At 40.2% G+C, this 21373-nt stretch overlaps 1 protein-coding gene across 1 annotated transcript in view; it reads right to left on the bottom strand.

Moving 5' to 3' along the window:
• The window catches only part of SLC16A10 (solute carrier family 16 member 10), a 156365-nt gene that overhangs the window by 1990 nt on the left and 133002 nt on the right, over positions 1–21373 (bottom strand). The window contains exons 4-5 of the mRNA XM_017497448.2: positions 18977–19120; positions 9841–10069 (exon numbers count right to left, since the gene is read on the bottom strand). Coding sequence (XP_017352937.1) covers positions 9841–10069; positions 18977–19120 — 373 coding nt within the window. The remainder of the gene's footprint in view (positions 1–9840; positions 10070–18976; positions 19121–21373) is intronic.

Genomic DNA, 21373 nt, shown 5'->3' with positions numbered 1-21373 from the left:
CAAGGGAGAACGAGTGTGGCTTTCTAGGGGGTCTCAGATCAGTCACACGCATGGCCTAGTCTAGCCTAATTTCACCTCAGCAGGACTGGTTCAAACATCTCAGATAACAGACTTTTTATTATATTTTATTTTAGGAAATAGATCTGAAATATAAACCTTTTTTGATAGGAAGAAATAGATCTCATATCCTTGTCATAAAGTACAGGCCTCTGAATTTTCATACCAAGATACTACTTGAAAAGATAGAAAGATAGACTTTTTTTTGTTTTTGTTTTTGAGACAGGATCTCACTGTGTCACCTAGGCTGGAGTGCAGTGGCATAATCATGGCTCACTGCAGCCTTGAGCTCCCAAGCTCAACTGATCCTCCCCGCTCAGCCTCCTGAGTAGCTGTGACTACAGGTGCATGCTACCATGCCTGGCTAATTTTTATATTTTTTGTAGAGGTGGGGTTTTGTCATGTTGCCCAGGCTGGTCTCAAGCTCCTGGGCTAAAGCGATCCTCCCATCTCAGCCTCCCAGAATGCTGGGATTACAGGCATGAGTCACCATGCCCAGCTTCAAACTACTCTTTGGCCTATTTGTTTTTCATGAAATCACATGAAACTATGTTAAGTTATAATTCAAAATTAAGAAAAATTGTAAATCTAATAATTTGGATGAAAGTTTATACATTTTAGAAAGATACTAAGGTTTATTAAGTACCTGGGAAGAAAATATAAGAATATAAAAATATATTAATGGCATTCTATATTTGGGTTCTGCTTCTAAAAACTATTATTTAGGGTACTCATCATTTCTAATTTGTCTATAGAATTCCAGGACTCACGGTTTTAAAAGTTATCTTAGTGTTTGTTTTTAAAGTTTTATAAGTTATACTATACAACCTAAGTTATCTAAAATGTCCAGGGAACATACTGTACTAAATATCTGACTTTGTTAAATAAACAGCTGACTGTCCAGTTAAGTACCAACACATAAAAATACGTATGTCCATTCTACATATATAAAACAGACAATATTGGCCAGGTGCAGTGGCTCATGTCTGTAATCCCAGCACTTTGGGAGGCTGAGGCGGGTGGATCACAAGGTCAGGAGATCGAGACCATCCTGACCAAATGGTGAAATCTCGTCTCTACTAAAATACAAAAAAGTAGCCGGGCGTGGTGGCATGTGCCTGTAGTCCCAGTTATTGGGGAGGCTGAGGCAGGGAATCACTTGAACCCAGGAGGCGAAGGTTGCAGTGAGTGGAGATTGCACCAGTGACAGCCTGGTGACAGAGTGAGACTCTCTCTCAAAAAAAAAAAAAAGACAATATCTGTAAATATACAAGTTTTCTATCTTGGGAATCAGACTATTCCACATATAACTGAACTCTTCATCCTTATGAACACTCATAATTATGTTTTGCTCTAACACTATGATGCCCTCAGAGCCTCCTGGTGAACCAGGGGCTTTCTGCTGCTGGTTGCTGTGTGCTGGAGTTCTGCCTGCTTTAGATGTTTCCTGTTACCTCCCTTATTCTTGCTGTTAACTGTCACTTCTGGTAGCAAAACTATTTACTACTAAAATGTCACTTATATAAAATCTGCTGTGGACTTAGAAACTGTAAAACTAAGCTTGTAGGGTATAAAAAAGAGTGAATGGTATATTACCTGTGGGAGAGAAGAAGGAATGGAGGGTTCTCCTGTAGGAATACCATGACCTTTTGAACTTAAGCTGTATTTGGTCTGCTCAGTAGTAAGTCTGCTTGCTTGATTCATGATTAGGAATGCAGTTCAGGATACGAGAAGGCATTGAGCTCAACCTTCACCGAGCACCTCATGTGCCAAACACAGATGATAGTCCATACATTTAAATTTTATCACATTTATATTGAATCTTCTAATACTAATTCACACAGGCACCCAAGTAATACTGAACATGAGACATCTTTATAATACCATTCAGAGAATTTCTAGAGGTGGAATTCACATGAGCTAGAACTAACAACTATTTAAAGTAAACAAGTCAGTGGCATTTAGCGCATACACAATGTTGTGCACCCACCGCTTCTATTTAGTTCCAAAATATTTTCATCATGCCAAAAGGACACTTCATCCCAATTAAATAGTTACTTCCCAGTCCTCTTTCACTCCAGCCCCTGACAACCACCAGTTTGTTTTCTATCTGTAATGAATTTACCTATTCTGGATATTTTACATGAAATGAATCATACGATATACGATCTTTTATTTTATTTTGAGACAGGTCACCCAGGCTGGAGTGCATGGTGCTATCACAGCTCTGCAGCCTTGATCTCCCAGCTTCAACAGACCCTCTCGCCTCAGCTTCTGGAGTAGGTGGAACTACTACTATTAGCATGTGCCACCATGCTAGGCTAATTTTTTTTATTTTTAGTAGAGACAAGGTCTTGCTATATTGCCCAAGCGAGTCTGGAACTCCTGAGCTCAAACGCTCCTCCTGCCTTGGCCACTCAAAGTGCTGGAATTACAGCTGTGAGCCGCCAGGCCCAGCTGTGTCACCTTTTATGTTTGGCTTCCTTCACTTCATATAAGGTTCTTGAGGTTCATTCACCTGGTAGCATCAGTTCTCCTCTTTATGGCTGAATAATATTGCACTGTAGATATTCTACATTTTGCTTATCCAATTATCTATTTATGGGCATTTGGGTTTTTTCTACTATGTTATTTTTCTTTTTTATTTTATTTCTTTTATTGTATTTGGGCTCTGGGGTACACGGGCACATCCTGCATCCTGCAGGATTGTCACATAGGTACATACATGCCATGGTGGTTTGCTGTCTCCATCTCCACCCCACTGTTGCCTACATCAGGCATTTCTCCCAGTGTGGCCCTCCCCGTTCTCCCTACCCACCCCCACAGTCCCTCACCTCCCCTCCCCTCCACTCCTCTACCTCGCCCTGTAAGTGTTGTTCCCTTCCCTGTGCCCAAGTGTTCTCATTGTTCATCACCTGCCTGTGAGTGAAAACGTGTGGTGTTTGGTTCTCTGTTCTTGTGTCAGTTTGCTGAGAATGATGGTTTCTAGGTTCATCCATGTCTCTACAAAGAACACGAACTCATCGTTTTTAATGGCTGCATAGGATTTCATGGAGTATATGTGCCACTTTTTTTGTACAGTCTATCATCAATGGGCATTTGGGTTGGTTCCAGGTCTTTACTATTGTAAACTATTGTGTTTACTATTTACTATTGTGCCATAGTGTACATACGTGTGCTTGTGTCTTTATGATAGAACGATTTATAATCCTTTGGATATATACCCAGTAATGGGATTGCTGGGTCAAATGGAATTTCTATTTCTAGATCCTTGAGGAGTCACCACACTGTCTTCCACAATGGTTGAACTAATTTACACTCCCACCAACAGTGTAAAAGTGTTCCTTTTTCTTCACATCCTCTCCAGCATCTGTTCTCTCCAGATTTTTAAATGATTGCCATTCTAACTGGTGTGAGATGGTATCTCAATGTGGTTTTGATTTGTATTTCCCTAATGAGCAGTGATGACGAGCATTTTTTCATAGTTTTGTTGGCTGCATATTTGTCTTCATTTGAAAGTGTCTGTTCATATCCTTTGCCCACTTTTGAATGGGTTTGTTTGTTTTCTTGTAAATCTGCTTTAGTTCTTTGTAGATTCTAGATATTAGCCCTTTGTCTGATGGGTAGATTGTGAAAATTTTTTTCCATTCTGTTGGTTGCTGGTTTACTCTAATGATTGTGTCTGTTGCTGTGCAAAAACTCTTAAGTTTAATTAGGTCTCATTTGTCTATTTTGGCTTTTGTTGCCATTGCTTTTAGTGTTTTAGTCATGAAGTCCTTGCCTGTGCCAATGTCCTGAATGGTTTTGCCCAGGTTTTCTTCTAGGGTTTTTATGGTGTTAGTTCTTATGTTTAAATCTTTAATCCATCTGGATTTAATTTTTGTATAAGGTGTAAGGAATATAAGGTGTAAGGAAGGGGTCCTGTTTCAGCTTCCTGCATATGGCTAGCGAGTTTTCCCAACACCATTTAATAAACAGGGAATCCTTTCCCCATTGCTTGTATTTGTCCAGTTTATCAAAGATCAGGTGGTTGTAAATGTGTAGTGTTGCTTCCGAGGCCTCTGTTTTGTTCCTTTGGTCTATATCTCTGTTTTGCTACCAGTACCGTACTGTTTTGATTACTGTAGCCTTGTAGTATAGTTTGAAGTCAGGTAGGGTGATGCCTCCAGCTTTGTTCTTTTTGCTTAGGATTGTCTTGGCTATGTGGGCTCTCTTTGGTTGCATATAAAGTTTATTTTATTTATTTATTTTTTCTTTCTATTTTTTAATTTTTTTTTCTTTTAAATTTTATTTTCCATATGAAGTTTTAAGTGTTTTTTTCCAGTTCTGTGAAGAAGGTCAATGGTAGCTTGATGGGGATAGCATTGAATCTATAAATTACTTTGGGCAGTATGACCATTTTCACAATATTGATTCTTCCTAACCATGAGCATGGAATGTTTTTCCATCTGTTTGTGTCGTCTCTTGTTTCCTTGATCAGTGGTTTGTAGTTCTTCTTGAAGAGATCTTTTACCTCCTTTGTTAGTTGTATTCTTAGGTATTTTATTCTCTTTGTAGCAATTGTAAATGGGAGTTTGCTCATGATTTGGCTCTCCGTCTGTTATTGGTGTATAGAAATGCTTGTGATTTTTGTACATTGATTTTGTATCCTGAGACTTTGCTGAAGTTTCTTATCAGCTTAAGGAGGTTTTTGGCTGAGATGATGGGGTCTTCTAAATATATGATCATGTCGTCTGCAAAGAGGGACAATTTGACTTCTTCTTTTCCTAGTTGAATGCCCTTCATTTCTTTTTCTTGCCTGACTGCTCTGGCTAGAACTTCCAATACTATATTGAATAGGAGTGGTGAGACACGGCATCCTTGTCTAGTGCCAATTTTTAAAGGGAATGTTTCTAATTTTTGCCCATTCAATATGATATTGGCTATGGGTTTGTTGTAAATAGCTTTTATTGTTTTGAGATACGTCCCATCAATACCTAGTTTATTGAAAGTTTTTAGCATAAAGGGCTGTTGAGTTTTGTTGAAGGCCTTCTCTGCATCTATTGAGATAATCATGTGTTTTTTGTCTTTGGTTCTGTTTATGTGCTGAACTATGTTTCTAGATTTGTGTATGTTGAACCAGCCTTGCATCCCTGGGTTGAAGACTACTTGATCATGGTGGATAAGCTTTTTGATGTGCTGTTGGATTTGGTTTGCTGGTATTTTATTGAAGATCTTTGCATCAATGTTCATCATGGATATTGGCTTGTAGTTTTCTTTTTTAGTTGTGTCTCTGCCTGATTTTGGTATCAGGATGAAGTTGGTCTCATAGAAAGAGTTAGAGAGGATTCCCTCTTTTTGTATTGTTTGGAATAGTTTTAACAGGAATGGTACCAGCTCCTCTTTTGTGTCTGGTAGAATTCAGCTGTGAATCCATCTGGACCTGTACTTTTTTTGGTCAGTAGGCTATTAATTGCTGCCTCAACTTCAGCCCTTGTTATTGGTCTATTCAGTGTTTCAACTTCTTGGCTTAGTCTTGGGAGAATGCAAGTGTCCAGTAATTTATCCATTTCTTCCAGATTTACTGGTTTGTGTGCATAGAGTTGTTTGTAGTAATCTCTGATGGTAGTTTGTACTTCTGAGGAATTGGTGGTGATCTCCTCTTTGTTGTTTTTTATTGCATCTATTTGATTCTTCTCTCTTTTCTTTTTTATTAGTCTAGCTAGCAGTCTATTTTGTTGATCTTTTCAAAAAACCAGCTCCTAGATTTATTGATTTTTTGAAGGGTTTTTTGCATCTCTATCTCCTTCAGTTCTGCTCTGATCTTAGTTATTTCGTGTCTTCTGCTTGCTTTTGAGTTTTTTTGATCTTGCTCCTCTAGCTCTTCCAATTTTGACAATAGGGTGTTGATTTTAGATCTTTCCTTGCTTCTCATGTGGGTATTTATTGCTATAAATTTCCCTCTAGACACTGCTTTAAATGTGTCTCATAGGATCTGGTACATTGTGTCTTCATTCTTGTTGGTTTCAAAGAACATTTTTATTTCTGCCTTCATTTCATTGTTTATCCATTCACCATTCAGGAGCAAGTTGTTCCGTTTCCATGTGATTGTGAGGTTTTGAGTGCTTTTCTTAATTCTGAGTTCTAATTTGATTGCACTGTGGTCTGAGAGTGCTTGTTATGGTTTCTGTTCTTTTGCATTTGCTGAGGAGTGATTTACTTCCAATTATGTGGTCAGTTTTGGAGTAAGTGCAATGTGGTGCTGAGAAGAATGTGTATTCTGTGGATCTGGGGTGGACTGTCCTGTAAATGTCTATTAGGTCCACTTAGTCCAAATCTGCATTCAAGTCCTGGATATCCTTGTTGACTTTCTGTCTCATTGATCTGTACAATATTGTCAGTAGAGTGTTAAAGTCTCCCACTATTATTGTGTGGGAGTCTAAGTCTCTTTGTAGGTCTTTAAGAACTTGTTTTATGTATCTGGGTGCTCCTGCATTGGGTGCATATATATATTTGGGATAGTTAGCTCTTCTTGTTGCATTGATCCTTTTAGCATTATGTAATGCCCTTCTTTGTCTCTTTTAATCTTTGTTGGTTTAAAGTTCGCTTTATCAGAGACTAGGATTGCTACCCCTGCTTTTTTTTCCTCTTCATTTGCTGATAAATCTTCTTCCATCCCTTTATTTTGAGTCTATGTGAGTCTTTGCATGTGAGATGGGTCTCCTGAATACAGCACACATATGGGTCTTGACTTTTTATCCAGTTTTCAGTCTGTGTCTTTTGATTGGGGCATTTAGGCCATTTACATTCAATGTTAATATTGTTATGTTTGAAATTTGATCCTGCCATTTTGTTACTGGCTGGTTGTTTTGCCCATTAGTTGATGTGGTTTCTTCATTGCATCATTGTTCTTTACCATTTGGTACATTTTTCCAGTGACTGGTACTGGTTGTTCCTTTCCCTGTTTAGTACTTCCTTCAGTAGCTCTTGTAAGGCAGGTCTTGTAGCGATGAAATCTCTCAGCAATTGCTTGTCTGTAAAGGATTTTATTTCTCCTTTACTTATGAAGCTTAGTTTGGCCAGATATAAAATTCTAGGTTGAAAGTTCTTTTCTTTAAGGATGTTGAATATTGGCCCTCACTCCCTTCTAGCTTGCAGAGTTTCTGCCAAGAGATCCGCTGTGAGTCTGATGGTCTTTCCTTTGTGGGTGACTCGACCTTTCTCTCTGGCTGCCCTTAGGATTTTTTCCTTCATTTCAATCCTGGTGAATCTGATAACTACGTGCCTTGGGGTTGCTCTTCTTGAGGAATATCTTTGTGGTGTTCTCTGTATTTCCCAGATTTGAATGATGGCCTCCCTTGTTAGGCTGGGAAAGTTCTTTTGGATATCTTCAAGAGTGTTTTCCAACTTGGATTCATTCTTCTCATCACATTCAGGTACGCCAATCAAGTGTAGATTAGGTCTTTTCACATAATCCCATAGTTCTTGGAGGCTTTGTTTATTTCTTTTCACTCTTTTTTCTCTAATTTTGCCTTCTCATTTTATTTCATTGATTTGATCTTCTATCTCTGATATTCTTTCTTCTGCTTGATCAATTTGGCTGTTGAAACTTCTGTATGCCTCATGAAGTTCTCGTGCTGTGTTTTTCAGCTCCATCAAATCATTTATGTTCTTCTCTAAGTTGGTTATTCTAGTCAGCATTTTATCTAACCTTTTTTCAACGTTCTTAGTTTCTTTGCACTGGGTTAGAACATGGTCTTTTAACTCAGAGAAGTTTGTTATTACCCACCTTCTGAAGCCAGCTTCTGTCAATTCATCAGATTCATTCTCTTTTTTTGTTCCCTTGATGGTGAGGAGTTGTGATCCCTGGGAGGAGAAGAGGTGTTCTGTTCTTTGGTGGTTTCATCCTTTTTGCACTTTTTTTTTCCCATCTTCGTGGATTTATCTCCCTTTAATCTTTAAAGTTTGTGATTTAGGAGGAGTCTCTGAGTGGATGTTTTTTTCTGTTGAGGTTGGAGCTGTATCTTTTTTGGACTGTAGAGGATGTTGTTGGGCTCTCTCGGGTCCAGTCAGGTTGCTGGGTGGGTGGTCCTTCCCTGGAGTTTGTTTGCAGGTGAGATTGGCTCCGCCTTCCCAACGGCCTCTCTCTTTCCCCAGCTGGATCTTCCTGGTTGGGGTCAAGCTGGTGTATTTGCTGCCAAGCTCTTTAGTGAGGGCTTCAGTTTGAGTTCTGTGGAGGTGGGGCCTGTAGGCCTTATGGTCTGTTTCCCTGCTTTCAACTCTGCCTCCCTCTGTGGGACAGTCTGGCCCGCTGGCGTTAGTCCAAACTCCCACCCAGGTCCCTGCAACCACTTGCTGCCACAGCCGTATCTGCTGCTCAGATTTGAATGGACTACCCATGGTGCCCCACCATCTGGCAGGGCTCTTGTGGACCATGGGTTGCGGGAGGGATGAGGTAAGCACAGAATCCAAATCAGAGCACTGAGGGGGTTAAGTCCCCTGACCCTCTGTCTGAGCCAGCTTCATGTTTCAGGTGGGGATGCGCCCCTCCACCCTTTCTTGATTTGGCCCCTGGGTGGCTCTCGCCCTGTGGCTCCTTTCCTGGGCCTATTTTCAGAGCCATATCAGTCTCACAGAAACAAACCCAGTGCCTCATTTGGAATCGTGAAGTCCTCTAGCCCTCTGCCTCTCATTTGCTGGGAGCTGCATTCTGGTGCTGGCTTCTCTGGCCATCATGGTGGCCCTTCCCCCCACCACACTATGTTATTTTTCATCAGCTATTCCTCAGGTGGATACATGATCTCTTACAAAAAGCCAAACAATTTAGAAATATTTCAGAATCTTCATCTTTTTTTTAAAGATAGGGTCTTGCCCAGGCTGGGGTACAGTGGTATGATCACGGCTCACTGTAGCTTTGACCCCTGGGCTCAAGGGATCCTCTCATCCCAACCTCCTGAGTAGCAAGGACTACAGGTGCACAGCACTATGTCCGGCTAATTTTTTGATTTTTTTTTTTTTTGGAGAGATGAGGTCTCACTATGCTGCCCAACCTTGTCTCAAACTCCTGTACTGAAGTGATCCTCCCACCTTGTCCTCCTGAAATGCTGGAATTGCAGGTGTGAGCCACCGTGTCTGGCCAGAATCTTTATCTTTTTTTAAAAAAACCATGTTTCTATTCCTTTAGAGCCCATACTAAGTGAAATATAGGAATTGTGAATGCTGAAAGCCCGAAAGCTTACTGTTGCACATTTTTTTTTTTTTTTTTTTTTTTTTATAGCCAGGGTTTCACTCTGTTGCCCAGGCTAAAGTGCAGTGGTTCAATCGCAGCTCACTGTAGCCTCAACCTCCTGGGCCGAGGCAATCCTCCCATCTCAGCCTCCTGTGCAGCTGGGACTGCAGATGCATGCCACCATGCCTGGCTGATTTTTTTTTATTTTTTGTAGAGATACTGTCTCACTATGCTGCCCAGGCTGGTCTCAAGCTCCTGAACTCAGGTCATCCTCCTGCCTCACCCTCCCAAAGTGCTGTGATTGCAGATGTGAGCCACTGTGCCTGGCCCACTGTTACATATTTTATTCAGTGCTTTAGCTACCAGTAACGATAAGAGGGACTCTTCAGCAAACTTTTTCAACATACCGTTTATAGCTAGCCTTATTAAAAATGTTGCCGGTAAAGCACACATAAAAGTAAAAGACCAATAATCAATAACCTGTAATATGTTTCACATATAAGTGAGACTTAATTAAGACCTAAAGTAGAAAATACTATGAATTAATATAATTGCTGGAGAATCATTATATTTACCTGCAATGGGTGGGCCAACAGTCATGGGTATAGACATGAATCCAAGCAGAAATCCAATTGCTTGGGAGACATCCTGGGCACCGACTAACTCAAAGGCTATGGGAGCCATAATGGAAATGAAGCATCCATCGAAGAGACCCATGATGAGACACACAGCAATAAGGGCCCCAAAGACGCTACACAGGGGAATCATCATGGACATCAGACCAATGAAGAAGAAGGAGAGTACCTAGGACGGACACCATAATGTCAGCTCTGCTCTCAGAAAAAGTGAATGTCACAACTACCATGCAACATGCTTAGGACTTCTAAGTGATTGCTTGTTCTCCCTTTCCCCTCGCCACTGCCTCATTCACTTTGGTTTTACATACATAGTCAGCTCCTATAGTCATCTCCTTCAAGTTCCCCAGCACTTTCTCAATATTTCCATTAAGGGACAAGAAGAAAATAATTTTTTTTTTTTTTTTGAGCCAGTTTCGCTCTGTCACCCAAGCCGGAATGCAGTGGTAAGATCTCGGCTCATTATAACCTCTGCCTCCCGGCTTCAAGTGATTCTTCTGCCTCTGCCTCCTAAGCAGCTGGGACTACAGGCAAGTGCCACAATGTCTGGCTTATTTTTGTATTTTTAGTAGAGATGGGGTTTCACCATGTTGACCAGGCTGGTCTCAAACTCCTGACCCCAAGTGATCCTCCCACCTTGGCCTCCCAAAGTGCTAGGATTACAGGCATGAGCCACAGCACTCAGCCAAAAATAACTTTTTATATGCTTACTTTCCCTCCCAGCCCTTGAACTCAGGATCTGTAAAAATAAAAAAAAATAAAAAATAAAAAATAAAAAAAATTTGCAAAGCACCATGGCTTATGCCTGTAATCCCAGCACTTTGGGAGGCCGAGGTGGGCAGATCACCTGAGATCAGGAGTTTGAGACCAACCTGACCAACATGGAGAAATCTTGTCTCTACTAAAAATACAAAATTAGCTGGGCGTGGTGGTGGTCCCTGTTATCCCAGCTACTTGGGAGGCTGAATCTGGAGAATCACTTGAACCCGGGAGGCGGAGATTGCAGTAAGCTGAGATCATGCCATTACACTACAGCCTGGCCAACAAGAGTGTAAAAAAAAAAAAAAAAATTTATGAAGTTTAAGGATCCTGTACCTGGTCAGTGCTAAATCAGCTCAAATTCATTAAACAATTGATTTTTTTTAACCTTTAAAACTATGTATACTTCACTGGCAGACATTACAAATAAATTTAAGCATCCCAGGGTTAAGGCTTATGATATTTATTTTGAGCCATTGAACACTTTCATTTCAATATTAGAGTAGTTAATAGAATCAAACACCTGATTTTGCCCACTATTTGGTAGGCACTGTGCTATGTGCTAGAGATTTCAACAATGAATAAAACTTCGTTCCTATCCCTGGGTTATGGAAAGATGGACATTTAAATAAATAAGCACAAGTGAAGTGTTTATATGCTGCTGTAGTTATACATTCATAGTATGGGCCAGGCGTGGTGGCTCATGCCTATAATCCCAGCACTTTGGGAGGCCAAGACAGGCAGATTACCTGAGGTCAGGAGTTCGAGACCAGCCTGGTCAACATGGTAAAACCCCATCTCTACTAAAAATAAAAAAATTAGCCAGGCATGGTGGCACACGCCCGTAATCCCAGCTACTTGAAAGGCTGAGGCAGAAGAATTGCTTGAGCCCAGGAGATGGAGGTTGCAGTGAACCAAGATCATGCCACTGCACTCCAGCCTGGACAACAGAGCAAGACTCTGTCTCAAAAAATAATAATAAAATAAATAAAATGACACAAAAAATAGGAAATAAAAACAAAGCATGGTGGGCACAAAAAAGGAGAAAATAGTTAATTCAATAAGTTTTTAAAGGCACAGAACTTGTTAAAACGGAACAATTTACTAGTCAGCAGAAAAAATGTTTTTAAAAGCATCAGGTTTTTTTTTTTTAAAGTATGCGTATTACAGCAACTATCATTTATTTAGTGTTTACTAAGTGCCAAGCATTGTTGTAAGCATTTTAGATTGATTATCTCACTGGTGATCCTCATAACAACTTTATGAGGTGGTTACTAATGTTATCCCCATTTTACTGATGAAGATAGTGATGCTGGGAGAGGTTAAGTAATGTGCCCAAAACACAGAAGATGGAGCCATCCTGGAACCCATGGTCCACGTAGGCAGCAGCAGGCAGTGAACAGAACTGTGCCTAGAGGGTGCCTCCCAATGACAGTGAGGCTGGGGAGGAAAGAGAGACCAGATCAAATAGCTGCATGCATCACTGTCTTCATCTGTTCTGTTTTTCCTAGGGTCCACTAGCACGCCTATGAACCTATGGATGCTGGAGGTTGGTAGTACACCTGGGGACAGCCACTCACAATCTGAGGGGCTGTGAAGGTGCAGAGTGTGAGTTCTGGGTGGAATTCGGGCATGTTGGTTTTCACAACTTTAACACAAGTGGTCCACTGACACCAAAATAGGAAACACGCTCTTGAAAAATGTTTCATATTGGGTTAGTTCTTTTTGACACCATCATATCATATAGTTGGTACATTTTTTCTTCAATCACTAACATATGATCTTACGGTAAAATTATGGTTAGTTTAAGATTGTGAGTTGGCCATTTGAAAAATAAGCCTAGCACTTCACACTGGCATTTCTAAAGAACAAAATCTCCCTATTCTCCTGATTTGTATTTGCTAATTAAATATCCTCTTCAACACAACTTCCATGATAGCACAAGCATAACTTCTTAGCAGTAATTGCCGGGCTTACAGCCGGGCAGGTTGGAAAGAACCGGGGCTCAAAGGGACATGATCAGCTTCTAAGCTCTCTATGACCTTGGGCAAGTAAAAAGACTCCCTTATGTTTCCCATTTATTGAGACAAAAAGAGATCTAAAGATAAAATGTAGAAAGGGGTTTGAAATTAACAAGTAGGTAAAGATTTAAGTAGTAATTTTTATTGAAAATCTAAGTAAATAAACCCCAATTTTTTATTTTTTTATATTTGAAACAGGTGTCACTTTGTTGCCCAGGCTGGAAAGCAGTAGTGTGATCACAACTGACTGCAGCCTCAATCTCCTGGGCTCAAAGTGACCCTCACACTTCAGTCACCCAAGTAACCAGGACACACCACCATGCTTGGCTAATTTTTTATGTTTTGTAGAGATGGGGTTTTACTATGTTGCCCAAGCCAATCTTGAACTCCTGGGCTCAAACAAACTACCTGCTTTGGTCTCCCAAAGTGTAGGATTACAGGCATGAGCCACTGCGTCAACCCTAATATTCTTAACAGTAGAAACATTTTCATTCTATGTACAAACATAAAAGGAGATAAACATAGAAACTTACTTAAATATTAGAAACATATCTATACTCACAAACTCCAGGAATCTAGAATAAAACTTCAGGATGGTAAGGGGCAAGATTCAATGGATTTAATTGCTAAAACTACAGACCAAACATTCCCAACCATGCCACTGTAATTATATAAGGTTTTCAGGAATATATATATTTTTCTTTTAATGTGCTTCATATTCTTTTCCTATTTTGGTCAGTATACATTTCCTTTTTTATTTTTTGTTTTTTGAATACCAGAGCCACCTGCCAACAAATTTCTTTAAAGATAAGAAAACCAGCTCTGTAGAATTTTAATACTTAGTTAATGTTGAAAGCCTAGTACAGTACTTAGCTTTGTTAACTTTTCAACTTTGCTTAAGTACTAATGTTATTTTAGAACAATTTCTGTAACATGAGTCCTGGAACTTTTGGTCTCTTCAATTTTTGTTCTTTGGTCAGTTTTGTAAAAAACTATTTATGTCAAAGTTTCTAACTTATTGCTATATATTTTGAGCATATTATTTCTTTATACTTCCCCGACGGCAAGTTGTCCTTTTCACTGTTCAAACTATATTGTTATATTCTTTTTTAAATAAGACAATGATTTATGTAGTTATTTAAATGTAATTTTTTTCATTTTAAGACTTGTGTTTATGGAAATTTATACATCTATTCTTTAAGTACTTCTCAGAAAAATAATTTGCTTCTTTCACCTTATTTGTAACTACTGTAGTGATGCTCCTTCCCAGGAGATGCTACTACCTAGAATCTGGCTAAATTCGGAGGCAAGAACATACCTATTCCTTATATGCAGGGATGCCTGAGCCACAAGGAACACATGCCGCCGACATTTGGCAAACTACACATATAACAGATTCAGTGCTTCAGCACTCACCAAAATAAATATTAATCCAGACATCAAATGCTGATCTGGTGATGCTGGGACTCAGTGTGAAAGATGAGTAAATTCAGTATTACATACAATCTTGTAAAACTTGCCCTCACACACAGCAGCTCTTGTTAGATGCAAATAAGAGATACACAGCCTCCTTATTTTCTCCTAGGCTATGGCCCTGACAATAAGCGGGTGACAGTTTACATGTCTATATTGCTTTTGTTTTCTTTAAGGAAATATATCATATATCATAAATACATAAATATAATATTTGTTATAATAGCACGGGCTACAGAAGAATTAACCTTCTGTGAGTTAGTGTATGTACATGAGAACAAAAGATTCCTTTTGTTCTTGCCTTTCCCATTTCTATCTCAAGGAGAGCATTGCTAGAGAAATGTCAGTTTAGGTTTTTCTCAAGAATCTTAAGTATAGCTCAAGAGGAAATAATGAGCTGCACCTGAATAAGAAGGCATCTTGGAGATGGACATCTAATTGATGTTCCTAAAGTTTAATCAATATAAAGTCTCCAGACTTTCAGAGGCCTCTGATTAGGCACCTAGGACAGAAAACAGTTGGCAACAGAGTTCTGTTGGTCCACCACAAACTAAACCCACAATACTAACTTTTAACTTACTGCTGTGTAACTGCAGACCAACATGGGACAAGCTAAGAAAGGCTATATTTTCTTTTGTAAATTACTAGAAACAAGTATTAAAATGTGTTCCAAAAATATTGCAGATGATCTGTCTGCCCTATCTAGGGGAAGAGGACATTCGAAAATTGTTTTGGAATAAAATGCTGATGCATAAAATATATCATGACTTTATCTATTACAGCACCATAGTCTATCATCTCTCACCTGGACCCTGTATTGATTTCTTAATGGGTCTTCCTCCCCTCTTACACTCTTGTTTCCCCCCGTAATCCATCCTCCACACACAGAACAACCACAGTGACTTTAAAAATGTAAAATCAGACCTACATCCTTCAACAAAAGTCCACTACTCTGAAAGCAAAGTCTCTTCATCTTGGCTTTCAAGGCTCGGTCTAATCTGGCCCACTCTAATTTCCCAGTCTCTTCTCATGCCACTTTCCCCGTCTTCTTGGGTTTCCAAACACATTTGGCATCTTCCTGCTTCAGTCTTGCTTTAGTAACTCAGGGACTGTGTCTGTCTTGTTTGCATCACCCTAACAGCATCTGAGCTGGTGCTTGGGGCACAGGAGGCACTCAAGTTTTTGAATGAATGAAAGCTGAAAGTCTGTAGTGCAACAAATGTCCATTAGAGGGCTCCCTTGACACTGGAGAACAAGACTGCTAGATGAGGATGTCTACATTGAGATATTGACAAAGTGATCGTGATACAATAAATACATTTTTATTTATTTATTTATTTATTTATTTATTTATTTATTATCTATTTTAGAGACGGGGTTTCGCCATATTGGTCAGGTTGGTCTCGAACTACTGACCTCAGGTGATCCACCTGCCTCGGCTTCCCAAAGTGCTGGGATTACAGGCGTGAGCCACTGCGCCCAGCCAATAAATACATTTTTAAAAGCAGCACATTACCAACTGCCTTCACTTCCTTCTAGCTGTGTGACCAGACTGTCTGTGACTGCCTGGACCTCTATACACACTGACATCCACAGTGAGGTAGCCTCTCTGTTCCTCAGTGTTCACATCTCTAAGTGGAAATAACAATGGTACCTCTTCTCTTAGAGGGCTGAGGCAAGGATCAATGAGATGACGCATGAAGAGCACTCAGTTCATTGTCTGGCACATGAAAGTCCTCAATAAATGGTTGACTGTTATCAAGTCAATTAATGGAAGTTAATTTTATCTGTAATGCCTTTTCCAATAATTTTCCTGTGTCCAAATTTAACCTCTTTTTCAAGGCCCTGCTCAAATACTGCCTCTCATGGATAATATAATTCAACAGGCTTAATCCCCAAATCCTAAGGCCCCCCTTGTGGCTCGCCTTTACCTTCCTTCCACAGCCAAGCATTTGGACAAAGTTGTCTATATCTCCATTTGTGACAATGATCACGATCAATTTTCTGCACCTGCCATCCACTGAAACCACTCTCTGTAAGGTTGCTCATAGACTCCCTGTTCTAAATTCAATGAAAACCTTTCAGCCTCTTTGTCACTAGCTACTGGCACTGCTGACCACTCTTGCCCCGAGAAACACTCTCGTTCCTGTTTTTCTCCCCTGCTTCTCTGGCCACTCCCTTCAGTCTCCTAGCCCTCCACTGACTTCATGTAGCCCATCAATGCCAAACTCTCAGGGCTTTTAACCCACAGGCCTCTTATCCAGACTCCTCCATGAGCTCTAAACTCAACTTGGCTTTTCTATAGGTATCACAAACTTAACATGGAAAAAATAAACTCATTGTTGGGGTAGGGGCAAGCAGGTTGGGTGAAAAAAATTTTTCCAATTAAAAAAAAAATTCATCATCATACTTAGATCTACTGAATATTGATCTTGATAAGATAGCAAAACCATCCACTCCATTACCTGAGTCACAAATCTCAGATCCAGTGTAAGTGGCTTCATTAAATTCTCATTCTCTATGTCCCTAGCTTATTCCATTTGATCTCATTATCTCTACCTTGGTTCTTCCTGTCTAGACCCCTAGACTACCTTAATATAGTTTCCAACTAGTCCCTGGGCCTCATCTCTTTTTTTCTAAATTTTAGAGACAAGGTGTCGCTCTGTCACCTAGGCTGGAGTGCAGTGGCATGATCATACACTTTTGTAACCTCCAAGCCCTAGGCTCAAACGATCCTCCTGCCTCAGCCTCCTGCATAGCTAAGACGACAGGTGTGTGCCACCATGCCTGGCTAACTTAAAAACTTTTTTTTTTTTTTTTAGAGATGGGGTCTCACTATGATTCCCGGATTACCTCAAACTGGCTTGAAGTGATCCTCCTGCTTCAGCCTGCTAAAGTGTTGAGATTACAGACATGAGCCTCCATGCCCGGCCTTTTTAAAAAATAGCTTTATTGAGATGTAATTCATATTCTGTTAAATTCACCCATTTAAAGTGTACAATTCAGTGAGTTTTAGTATATTCACGATATTGTACAACCATCATCACTATCTAATTTTATAACATTTTCATTACCCCCACAAAGCAGTTACTCCCCATTCCCTCCTTCTCCCAGCCCCTATAACCACAAATCTACCTTCTCTCTCTATGGAAAGAGACAGAGATGACTATTCTGGATACTTCATATAAATGAAATTATTCATTTGCATGTGGCCTTTTGTGACTATCTCAACTCTTACCCCCTTCTCCATTCTATTCCACCCATCACAGTTACCAGATTGATTTCCTCACCCCGCCCTCCAGAGATGGAGTCTTGCTCTGTCACCCAGGCTGGAGTGCAGTGGCACAATCTCAGCTCACTGTAACCTCTGCCTCCCAGGTTCAAGGGATTCTTCTGCCTCAGCCACCTGAGTAGCTGGGATTACAGGAATGTGCCACCACACCTGGCTAATTTTTGTATTTTTAGTAGAGATGGGATTTTGCCATGTCTAATCTCAAACTCCTGGCCTCAGGTGCTCTGCCCACCTCGGCCTCCCAAAGTGCTGGGATTACAGGCATGAGCCACCACACATGGCTGAGATTGATCTTTATAAAACACAGCTCAGGCTGGGCATGGCTTACACCTGTAATTCCTGCACTTTGGGAAGCCAAAATGAGTGGATTGAGTCCAAGAGTTTGAGACCAGCCTGGGTAAGACAGTGAAACCCTGTTACTAAAAAAAAAAAAAAAAAAAAAAACAGAAAAATTAGCCAGGTGTGGTGGCATGCACCTAACAGTTACCCAGGAGTTTGAGGTGGGAGGATTGCTTGAGCCCAGGAGGTCGAGGCTGCAGTGACCCAGAATGGCACCACTGTACTCCAGCCTGTGTAACAGAGTGACACCTTGTCGCAAAAAACAAAAAAACACCAACCCCCTGCTTCCCCAGCTTATGTCACTCTCTGGCTTAAAATCCTTTAATAGCTCCTGGAAGATTTCAGGATAGAGTTCATGTACATAATGGCCCTTCCCAAGCTGCTTCCTGTCTATCTCCCCAACCAATCCATCCGCTATTCTTCCTTTATTCCATTCAAACATTCGGTTTCCCAGATATATCCTCCCATGTCACATCTCCACAGCTTTCCCATGTGTTTGTCTCTGCTCGGTGCATGCTTCTCTGTCTTCCTTTTCCACATACGTGGTCCTCACCTCTTTAACTCTGCTCAGACCCTCACTAGTGACCCAGATGCATGGTGCCTGGTGTTGCCATGGCACCCATCTAGCAAACCCACTGTTTTATCTTCTCCCATGAGACCATTAGCTACTAGCTGAGGGTACAACCATGTTTTACTTAACTCTGCAGCATTTAACAGTGTGCCGCATGAAGGAGTCACTTCAATACCTGTTTTGTTGATTGTCAGTAATGATCTTGGAATCAGCATTTGTAGTTATACTCACCCCAAAACACCAGGAGGCAATTTGCCCTAAAGAAGTTCAAAAGTCACACATATGACCAAATTTCATAAGACACCCAGAGGGCACAGGATCTGCACATGACATGAGAACTACACCAAAAAACATTCTTCTTAGAAAAGCAATGGATGAAAAACATTCTGGTTTGGTGGAGTTCCATGACAAAACAAAGAGATTGTTGTTTCATTGCCAATTTCTCATGTTTAAAACACAGACTCATAACTGATTTTGTCCTTGAAAAACTGCCTATAGGAGTTACGTTGTAGAAAATATTTCTCATTTTTATACAGCAATTTAAGCATGTAAGGACATTTAATAAGCCATCAGGTGATGAGAATAATTTTTTGTAGAGGAAAAAAAGTTGTAAAAAAGTACCTGTAGATAAACCTTCTTCACACCAGGCACATAATCTGCAATCCGGCCAAAGAGCAGTCGTCCGACTCCTGAAGTGATGCCAATGCACGTGAGAACAATCTCTTTATTTTTTTTATCTTGAAATCTTTCATTTACATGTTTCATCTGTAGGCCAAAGAGAAAGAAACCACATTAAGTATAGTAGAAAAACTTGACAAGTTTGAGGCTTTGCATCAAATGCATTTGCTTCTCTGCAATGTTATGGGCTCACAGCTTTTTCCAAATTCGAATATTTATAAAATTTGTCCTATGATAATTTTTCATGAAAACATGAAAAAAATTGAACATGTTTTAGCTTTCTCTTAAAAAAGCATTTTTATGGCTGGGTGCAGTGGCTCATGCCTGTAATGTCAATACTTTGGGAGGCCAAGGTAGGCGGATCACAGGGTCAAGAGTTCGAGACCAGCCTGGCCAATATGGCAAAGTCAAATCTCTACAAAAAATACAAAAATAAGCCAGGTGTGGTGGCATATGCCTATAATCCCAGCTACTCTGGAGGTGGAGATAGGAGAATCCCCTGAACCCAGGAGGCAGAAGTTGCAGTGAGCTGAGATCGTGCAACTGCACTCCAGCCTGGGCAACAGAGCAAGACTCCATCTCAAAAAAGAAAAAAAGCATTTTTATAAGAGCTATTTTTCAACAAAGGTTTAGAAGCATGCAATTATAAGCTAACACTGAGCCATTAGCTAACGGAAGAGAACGGACATTTGAACATAATTGTTCTTTCAAGGTCACCCAAGGACTTATCTACTACTTAAGAGACAGTTCAAGGGTCAATTCTGGAGTCTCATTTCTTCTAGGAGGACCTGAACCAAACTGACACCCCTGAAATAAGTTATAACTGAGCTTCCAGAATGAAAGCATAAGGTTCTCTACCTGTAAAGTTGCCTATTTGTGTAGCATTAGAACAGATAAAGATGCAGGGGCAGTTTAACATAGCAGTTAAACGATAAACCTCTGGAGAGGCAGACTGCTTGCATTCAAATCCTGGTTCCGTCCTTATCAGCCTTGTGACTTTGGGTAAGTTCTTAACCTCCAGGGTTTTCGTTTCTTTGTCTATAAAATGGAAATTGCAGTAGTACCTACTTCAGAAATTGGTTGTAAGGATTAAATAAAATGTCTGTGTAAAGAGCTTAGAACAGTGTTTGGCAAACAGTTAATAACAATCAGATATTAATTTTAGCCTTTTTTTAAAGGACATTTCTCCATTTACAGTGTACTTAGAACAGAGACTACAGTGACCTGTGGACCATGTAAGCATATTTTGTTTGACCTTTCCATAATGCCCGACACTCACTGTCCCCATACAACACATTGGTTTCAGTTCTGGAAGTCTGCAAGCAAATTTCCCACCAAATAAAACTGCCCATATAGTGCCTTATATGGCAGTGAATAGCTTTTCTAGATGATATCACTATAAAACACTTCCCATTTTGCACTGTAAAACCCATTTATGTATCCCAACACCATCTCCTTTCTCTCTTCTCTTTCAAAACTAGTAACCGTTCTCCCTAATTTCTGTGTTTTCATGCTGGTCCAGAATAATCCTCCTAAATATGGCTTTAATCTCATCAATTCCTTATTCAAAGGTGGCCCACTGCCTACATTTACACTCCTTAGTTTGGTATTCAAAGCCCTCCGTAACCTGTTGCTAATCTACCTTTGTACCTTTGTTACCTACTGATCTTTGACTCAGAAGTAGAAAATTCATCTGACCTATAAGCCTGGCTAAACAAACAAACAAACAAACAACAAGCACAAAACAGTAGAAAATTCAATGTCTAAGGGCCCAACAAAATAACATAAAAAAGTAAAACAGTTTCCTTGGAGAGAAAGGACATATACTTCAGTTGATTGTTATCATATAGGACTACCAGTGTTGCCAAATATAGCCCTAGGACCCCTTTTATTTAAAAGAAAAGTCAGAAGTCTAGATTTTGTGTGGAAATGTTGGCACCTAATTTAAATTCAGAACACTGTGTGATCCAGCCCTGCAAAAACCAAACAAAACACGTCTGCAAACTGTATTAGGCCTGCTTTGATCTCAGCCGTAATCCCATCTGGCCCAGTAGGACAGGTTTATTCACATTGTCACTTAAACATGCCAAGACGTTCTTACCCATCTACATTTCTGCTGCCTCTTCTACCCTCTTTAACTTTCTAACTTCTTGTTATTGCCAACAGTTTTCATTTGGCACCTTAGGTATTGCGTGTTCCTACCCAGCCCTGTTAGTGTCTCTACACATTCTCTTAAGTAGACACTTCATGTAAAATTAGACATATCCAAAGTCAACATGCCCCATGCTGAACTCAATTCCCCCTCACAAATTGCCTGCCCCCCATTTCAGTTAATACACT

The sequence above is a fragment of the Cebus imitator genome, unplaced genomic scaffold, assembly GCF_001604975.1.
Source record: "Cebus imitator isolate Cc_AM_T3 unplaced genomic scaffold, Cebus_imitator-1.0 Scaffold231, whole genome shotgun sequence".
NCBI classification, from domain to species: Eukaryota; Metazoa; Chordata; class Mammalia; order Primates; family Cebidae; genus Cebus; species Cebus imitator.
Note: the sequence above shows the minus strand (reverse complement) of the source record. Positions and strands in the feature narration are given on the sequence as shown.